This window comes from Oreochromis niloticus, linkage group LG12, assembly GCF_001858045.2.
Source record: "Oreochromis niloticus isolate F11D_XX linkage group LG12, O_niloticus_UMD_NMBU, whole genome shotgun sequence".
In the NCBI taxonomy this organism is placed as follows: domain Eukaryota; kingdom Metazoa; phylum Chordata; class Actinopteri; order Cichliformes; family Cichlidae; genus Oreochromis; species Oreochromis niloticus.
The window spans coordinates 27,393,225-27,401,793 of NC_031977.2; the positions used below are offsets into that span (position 1 = coordinate 27,393,225).

At 40.5% G+C, this 8,569-nt stretch overlaps 1 protein-coding gene across 1 annotated transcript; it reads left to right on the forward strand.

Annotated features, from left to right (window-relative positions):
- Positions 1–89: 89 nt before the first annotated feature.
- On the forward strand, positions 90–1,435 carry LOC102080587 (uncharacterized). The gene is made up of 3 exons (XM_013277605.3): positions 90–244; positions 330–612; positions 704–1,435. The coding sequence occupies exons 1-3, from the start codon at positions 153–155 to the stop codon at positions 1,106–1,108; spliced, it is 780 nt and encodes a 259-aa protein (XP_013133059.1). The 5' UTR covers positions 90–152; the 3' UTR covers positions 1,109–1,435.
- Positions 1,436–8,569: the final 7,134 nt, after the last annotated feature.

Genomic DNA, 8,569 nt, shown 5'->3' on the forward strand with positions numbered 1-8,569 from the left:
GAAGAGGACGTGGAGGTGAAGAACTTGGAGGAAGAGGACATGGAGGAGCAAGAAGAGGACGAGGAGGGGAAAGAGGAAGGATAAGAAGAGTAAGAAACAGAATAACTGATGACATCAGAGCTACAATAGTGGACCATGTCATCAACCATGGGATGACCCTGAGGGAAGCTGGCCAACGGGTTCAGCCTAAACTGAGCCGCTACACTGTGGCAGGCATCATTAGGACATTTCGAAATGAGAATCGGTAAGTACTTTGTAGTACTGCCATACTCTAATGAGAAACACAACAGTACCATACATGCAAAAATACTGAAATTGTTACTTCACAGAATTGCTAGACGTCCAGCTGTTGGGGGCAGAGGCAGAATGTTCACTCCAGAGCAAGAGACCCATATAGTGAACATGGTGATTGCCAATAATGCAATAAGACTGCGCGAAATACAGCAGCGCATAATTGATAATGACACCATCTTTGAAAATATACACAGTGCAAGCATTTCTGCACTAAGTCGTGTACTTGCGCGCCACAGAATAAGAATGAAGCAAATTTACAGAGTTCCTTTCGAGAGAAACACAGAACATGTAAAGCAACTGCGATATGACTATGTGCAGGTAAGCTAGTGTCATTGGTTCTGAATTTGGAAGTGCATACTGTAGTGCTGTGCATGGGCCTGATGTGTTGCATTTGTTTTGTCTTGTCCAGAGAGTGATGGAACTAGAAGCAGATGCAATGGGACATGAGCTACTTTTTGTGGATGAGGCCAGTTTTAACTTCAGTAAAACCAGGAGACGTGGCAGGAACATTATTGGACACCGTGCCATCATCAATGTCCCAGGACAACGTGGTGGTAACATAACCATGTGTGCAGCTATAAGCCAAAATGGTGTTGTTCACCATCATGCAACCATAGGCCCATACAACACTGCACACATATTGCATTCCTGGACACCTTGCATGACATGCTCACTGTTCAGAGACCAGAGCAGACCCGATATGTCATCATATGGGACAATGTTAGTTTCCATAGGGCTGCTTTGGTCCGCAACTGGTTTACAGACCACCCATCCTTCATGGCACTCAACCTCCCTCCATACTCTCCATTCTTAAATCCCATCGAGGAGTTCTTCTCTGCCTGGCGCTGGAAAGTGTACAACCGTCATCCTCATCAACAGGTAGCCCTTTTACAGGCAATGGAGGAGGCATGTGGAGATATTGACCAGGCATCATGTCAGGCCTGGATACGGCATTCAAGGAGATATTTTCCCCGGTGCCTTGGACTGGAGGATATCGCATGCGATGTGGACGAAATTTTGTGGCCGGACCCAGAAAGACGACATGATGTAGGCTGATTGTCTTATTTTTCCTTTTTTTGTGAAATTCCTATTTTGTGTTCTGACTTTGTCTTGGTTTTGATGAGTGTGAATAAACACCAATACTTGAAGTTTGGATCCTTGTATGTTTACATGACACTATGACAAAAGTGTGACCTCAAATTGACATCTGTACACAGAGAAAGCAAAAGCCAGATGTGTTTTGTATTCATACCATCAGTGTGCAGGTGGCGCATTGTGTGCTTAGTAGATGATGGCTTGTGTTAACTGTTTGATACGAAAACACCATTTTTATGAAGGTGTGAAGAGTTAATCTAGCTGTGTTCGCTTTTGCAAGAGAATTACAATGTTTTGATAATTGGGTGACAGGTTTTCTTATTTGTGTGTAGAGTTTTGCAAAAATAGCCAATAGTTACAAACAATGTGCTTAAGCAATCAGAAAAAACTATAATCACAAGCTCTAAAGTAATGCTTTATTACATGGAAACTAATGAAAGCCATAATTTGCTAAATGAACATTGACCATAAACTCCTCAGAAAAGTGAGGACATGGTTCAAGGTAGCTGAGGGCTGATTCCCCATAGAAATGGTGTCCTGAAAAACTCGAGGTGGCTATGTACATCTTTTATATACAGTCTATCATATAGTAAATGAAACAAGTTTTGAAAATGCTGCTCTTTTAAAATAGAGACAAGTTCATTACAGAGCGTCTAGGCAAGTTTTGCTGTCTTTGGAATATGTTTCCAACCTGTGTGCTAAGCTAAGCAGAAGCTACGCTAATGTAATATTTCACATGGATGTATAATTGTGGTATCAATGTTCTTATCAAAGAGCTAGAAAGAAAGTGTATTTCTCAAAATGCTAAACCACATAATTTATGCCGAGACTTCTCATCCCATCTGGCTTTTTTTTCCACAGTAACAAGTTGTCATACTTGCTTTTATGTTTATTTTTCCTTGTCACCATGACAACTGAAAGCAGTTGTAAAGTTAGTCTGTATGATGCATGTCAGAGTTTTTTCTTTTTTTTTTCCTGTACTCCACCCCCTCCCACCCTTAAAAGTGACAATCAAAAGCCAGAAAGCCTCCCCCGCACTCATGTTCCTACCTACTCTCTGCCCTTTCATCCTCAAGACATGTTGTTTCTGGGCCAAACGAATGCATATTTGAATGCTTACCAACCGTTTTCTTCTCCAGAATACTTCTCTGTCTCTGGAGCAACTCCTATCAACCCTGCCACACACACACACTCATGCACACAATCTCCTACTGCACCATAACCCCTCTGCATAAATGCAACAGAACCCAAAATTATGGTCAGCCGCTCATGAAGTTAGTTTTGCTTGGGAAAACCAAGCTGCCAGCTTTAATATCATAATGTTACCAAATTATATGGTTCTAATTGGGAACTGTTTGATCACACTTTCTGGCAGCTGGAAAGCTAGCGTGTGACCATAGAAGGCTTTTTTTTCTCATCTCAAAAGTATGACCTCTGTTTCTGACCCAGCATAAATTAAGGAAACCACTTTACACCAAGGAGAGGCCTTTGGCACCAGTCACACCCTGCATGCAGCCAACAGCAACAGTTCACTGTGAATATCTGTGATGTAGGTCTGGAAGATGTGCAAACACAAGACAGCTGCATGTCAAGGAAAACTAAGCAGCAGTAGTTGGTTCAGCTTTAAACAGTACAATAGTATATCAAAGAGCAGAGATGAAAAACAAAATTCAATAATCAGATTTGATTTAGTAACTTTGTAACAGATTGCTGTTTTAGAGAAAACCTGTTTATTAATATCTATTAAGTGATATTTCAGTATATATTAATAGATTTTAGATAATAATTGAACTTCTTATCCATAACCTTTAACTTAAAGATTAAAAAATATCACACATTTGTTATTGTTGTACGCAGTGCTCACAGTTAAAGTAGATTTAATGCAGTCTGCTAGTACAACTCATGGGTTGGATGAGCTAGAATGACCTCAGGTGTGTGTGCGGGATGTTGTGCAATCTACTCTTGTGATAATAAAATTAAATAAAGATCACACAAGTATTTTCTTATCATTGTGAGTCATTTCATTAAACTGCTGTGCTGTTTGCCAATATATTGTATATCTATATGATTATCTTTTTGGGAATCACTGAGCTAGACCACTACGTCTTATTTCCTTTCAGGTCTATCTGATCTTTCTAGCAAACTCAGCCCAGCAATTATTTTTTAACAGGTGTTTAATAAAGTTTGACATTCTTGAGTTGCAATTGCGGTAGAAGCAATTAGCCCCCGACACTTAAAAAAGCCCCGACGTCTTTACCACAAATCAGAATTTTAATCTTAAAGGCAGCACCTTCAGCATCACATTAGCAGATGGAGTGGAGTTTTTTTTTTTCTCCTAATATACTCCTTATGGTAAAGACTACTGTAAATTAACCCCATCCACAGTCCACCTTTCTTTCATTCCTGTGTTTGTTGAAATTGGCTCAGAGCACTGGTCCAACATGAATTTAGCAACCTCATTACAACCAACCAAAACCCATTACTCTGCTCTGCCCACGGGGAATAACACCTTTTTCTTCATCAAGCAGCAAATAAGAGGTTTTACCCGCAGTTTCCATTACTTTAAACTGCACAACCTGATGCAAAATACCTCCAGACTTACTCTACTGACTAATTTTCAACACATTTTCCCCTTATGCACCTTATATTTACTCATGCAAATTAGCCTAGCAGTGAGATTTAATAGAATTTCCTGATGTGTCTTTTCACACAACTTTTTCCTGGTAACATTCGACCTTAAAAAATCTCATGCAGTCTCTGACGGTTTCCCAAGTAGCTGACCTGTTAGTTGGCTGTTTCACTATGAATTCCTCTTTTCTCTCCTTGCTTTAACCCAAACACAGTCTCTTCCTTATATGTAGCCAGCCAGATGTTTAGGCTGGACGTTCTCCACAGAGGAGGCCTCAGTGTTCTGCATGGTTGTTATTTATCTACATACTATTTTTCTCTTAAACAGTGTTTTTTTCTTCCTTTCAGCTCTCGGGGGTGGTTTACTCTAGCCCCATAGTAGGAGGTGCAGCGGGACTTTGGCAGCATACCCACAATTCACCAGTGGCTGACGGTGCTGATGAAGCTACATAAATCACTAGCTCATGGTGCTAATAGGTGGCAGTATAAAATCAAACAGAGACCACCCATGCTGCAGTGCAGGAACAGGAGCATCAAGTCATGTCTACCGTACCGTACTGCACTGTACAGCCATCCGAAACACTTAACCCCCCCCCCCTTGTTTCAGTCCAAGGGGCTCTCTTAGCAACACAGGAAAGGCGCGTCTGGCATCCACAGTGCAGTGATTCATATTTGGCACTTTCATAAAGGTTCCAAGCTGCTGGAGTTTTTTTCAGGCCTATTGTCAAATGTTTAACTCCTCAATCGTCTTTTCGGAAAAACCTATAAACTTTCCAAGACCAATCACCGATTAGGAGCCTGTGCTTTTTCCTCTTTCAGATGAAGATTTCAGTACATCACGCAGTCCCCCCCCCACAATTCTTCACAGTGAGGAGAAAGGCCTGCACACTTACCATCACCCGGATTTTTTTGTGTGTAGTATATTTCCATGTATAAATGGAGAAGGGCTTGAGCTCATTCAGCAGAGCTGCTAAGAGGGGTGTGAAGGTGGCTGTTTGCAGGGCCTCTTTCTTTGTGAAAGGGGAGATAAAACACAAGCAGCGCATGAGGGGTGGGCCCTCATTGAAAAAAGCAAAGCATATTGCTCAATCACAACGCTGGGATCCCCAGGTCAAGCACAACAAAACTTTATCTTGGCTGAAAGGCCCCCATGACCATGTATAAAGCACACCCCCTCTATTCTCACATGTTTGAACTTTTGTTGTGTTGAATGATTATCACATATGAAGGGTGTGCTTTGAGATTCAAGAGTATGCTTCATGGAGTGCAAATAGCATAACAATATACATAAATCAAGTGGATCACCCTATTCGTGTTTTTGTCCATTATAACTCTACGAGGCGCAATTATTACGTACTCAAGGCAGACTTGGCTTAGAGTCAAAGTTTAATTGGAAATATCTTGCAGGCCTGAATCAGTGAATGAAGAAAAAACAAACATATTGCTACACAGGCCAAACTTTTAAATCAGTAAAGCACAGTCCTGCATCAGTAAATCTGGAATCTGGAATATTAAACTAATATTTATTGTTCACTAACAAACATGTTGTATCTTGTGCAGATTGTTTTATTTTTATGAAGCTGCAGGCCAGATTGAGAAGGTCTGGGCATGTCCTCAGACCTCTAGCCGTATTTTTTGCCCGGTTATGCTCTTACACAAACCTTGGGCCACATTTTTCGAAGCCATTAAGTTCCATTTGACACGTCTTTTTTCTTTACTACCCATTCACTTCAGCCTCATCCTGAAATCGCTCACTCTGATGGACTTTAGCTGTTACAGGGTGTCCTTTACAGCCTATAAATAGCTTGAGGTCATCTGTCATTAAACTAGAGTGTGCCACAAAATAAATCCTGGCTGTGCTTCCCCCAGACGATAAAGTCCGAGTGTTTATGGCAACTACCTGTACTCCACTCTCACTCTCTGTCCAGGTGGGCTGATGAAGGGAAAAGAAAATAAATGATGTCAGTATTTGTAAGGTTGAAGGCTGGCTCTGTGGTTTATGTTACTGGTTAATATCCAGGTTTTGCAAATATGTGCCTTGCTTAAACGGTCAGTGCGTTCAGTTTTTTAGAGGGAATTTGCAGTTTTGGATGATTTTATGAATAATGATCTGTGATGGTTTTACTTGTGAATGAGAATTGGAAGGTTATATGTTTGATTATGTAACTAGATAACCTTTAAATGTTGCACTCGTTATGATCAAATTTAAATTACTTTTTTTTAACGGAGCATTACCAGGAAATAATGTTTTACTGTGAACTAGCTAAGGTATGGCTGTTAGGCTGACCAGTGACCACAGCTTAGCTGAAATGATAAAGGGTTTTTTAATGTAGTGGTTATTGCAGACTATGATTATTTGTTTCTATAAAATAATATAGAAACAATGCATGTTAGCACAGTCAACTTAATTCTGGAATTAAACGGCTTTTGTTTTTCATCATTTTTGTTCTCAGGATTTTCAGTGGGCAGGAAATCATAGCTTAAATCTCTGTTTGAGCCATTTTAAAACAGAGATTTTTCCACTTAGGCAGGAGTTGTTATTGCAGTATACAGTTTCCTTGACTATGTTTTTACCTCACAAACACAGCTTATACAACAAATACTGACACATATTGATGGACTGACGACCTGTCCAGGGTGCATACCTCCACTCGTATGGGATAAGTTCATGCCTTCCGGTGAGCCTGAATTGCATAAGCAAAAGAAAACCGATGGATGGATGGAAGTTCCTCATTGATGAAGAGCTCAGATCATGGTCAATAGCCGCCTTCACGGGTAATCAGCTGTTACTGGTGAATGAGAACCTGCTAACATCTGCTAACGCTGTTGGCAGTACATGCCAACCAATGAGTATAAGCTGATTACAGGACAACGCCTAGAATCTGGGGTAGCAGCATATAATCAACACTATGATTACAGTGCATAGTTTAGTCTAAAGTAGCTATACAAAAAAAATGTTGGCAGTGAAACCCTCGGACATGATTTTAAATCATGTAACATATAGTATCCATCTTCTGTGGGTTTGGTATTAGGACCTTCAGTGAACACGCCGCTAGCGCATTGGAGCAGAAAACACAGCTCAATCAGCCGATTCATTGTTTTGAAAACAAATCAGGCCGTTTGAGTTGCTAATTTGCTCGTGGTGGCGCATTTATAGTAATCATCGCCATGTCTGCTTTGGAGTAATTTTTGCCTAAATTTTTCAAAGCTGGAACTGTTTCCAGACCTATCTATGTAAACGCTTGTTTCCAAAAGTTGGCAAAATCTTGAGCAAATATTTCAGTTTAGTTAAGTAATCTTCAGGATTTCAACAAACGAATTGCTACTCATTACTTTGCCGTCAACGAGACGCCCTGCTCTAATGGAGTCTGATGTGACGTCCCACCCGAGTGACATCATCCCATGAGGAAATGTTACTTCATCCAGTACACTGAAGCGAACCTATCAGGCTGCCAATGACTTTGGGCATATTTTTTTAAATGTTGTCATGGGAGAGGTGACTGCATTTGCAAGAGCCAAACAAAAGGGCCCTTTGTCCCTCCACATACATCTGTCCGAAACCACCTCCCCTAATTACCAAGGTTAGTCTTTGGAATTGACAGCATAAATATTAAACTGTCAAATTCTGTCTGTTGGCTGCACGTTCCAGCATGAGTCACAGACTGCAGAGGCCGAAGGAAAACAACATTCTCTTTCTCTCTGCTAAGCACGGCCGGTCAGTGGAGAAGAAGAGAGCGCTTCACTTTTACCTGTTAGAGTACTCAGCTATAACATTTGTCAGTGGTTTTCAAACCACCCTACAGTATCTTCATAATCAACCTTTTTAGGTGCAACATAAACAAGCTTTAGATGTTGCAGTAGGTGGATTTTGTTACAAGTGGACATTGCCAGGGCAATGATACTTCCTCGGTCCAGCTACTGAGGAGGTGTCCCACATTCTCAAATTAATAGGTATGCTTTTGAAATGTGTTGCATCAACTATTACATTTATACAGATTAGCATATAATACGCATATAACTAAGAAATAATTACATGACTTAAAATACATTTTTTTCTGTAGTACCTATACAAAAGACTAAACACAAACTCAGTCACTTGGATTCTTGCAGGAGTTTTAGGCTTTTTCTTTCCTTCCATTTAGGGAGAAATAGACCATTAACCTTAATCATTTTCCAGTCAAAGCCTGGATATAACATCTGCGGAAATGTTCTGTCTACAAATCTATCACCAATGATCTTTTCAGATGTGAGTGATACCCTGAGACAGAAGAATACAGCTCTATTGATGGCATAAAACCTAAACAAACTATGCTGTCAAGAAAGAGAGCTGCGCAAACAGAAGATTAGAGAGGAGATGAAAGAAAGAGGAAGCCGGTTCATTCAGTTGTTGCCAGCAGTCTGTGGCTTTCTGCTACTGTATCCAGTGGAGGGTTTGAAACCTGAACTCACTGGAATCTGGAATCTTAAAAAAAGGTCCTTTTTGTCAACATTAATAAATATACAGCCATGTGTTTTGTTGATAGTGAAGCGCAGAAGTACTACTTGTTCTAAT

Coding starts and splice junctions, on each gene's coding strand:
- LOC102080587 (XM_013277605.3), top strand. CDS start 153: ATGACCCTGAGGGAAGCTGGCCAACGGGTTCAGCCTAAACTGAGCCGC. Junction 245..329: donor ACATTTCGAAATGAGAATCG/GTAAGTACTTTG, acceptor GTTACTTCACAG/AATTGCTAGACGTCCAGCTG. Junction 613..703: donor TGCGATATGACTATGTGCAG/GTAAGCTAGTGT, acceptor TGTCTTGTCCAG/AGAGTGATGGAACTAGAAGC.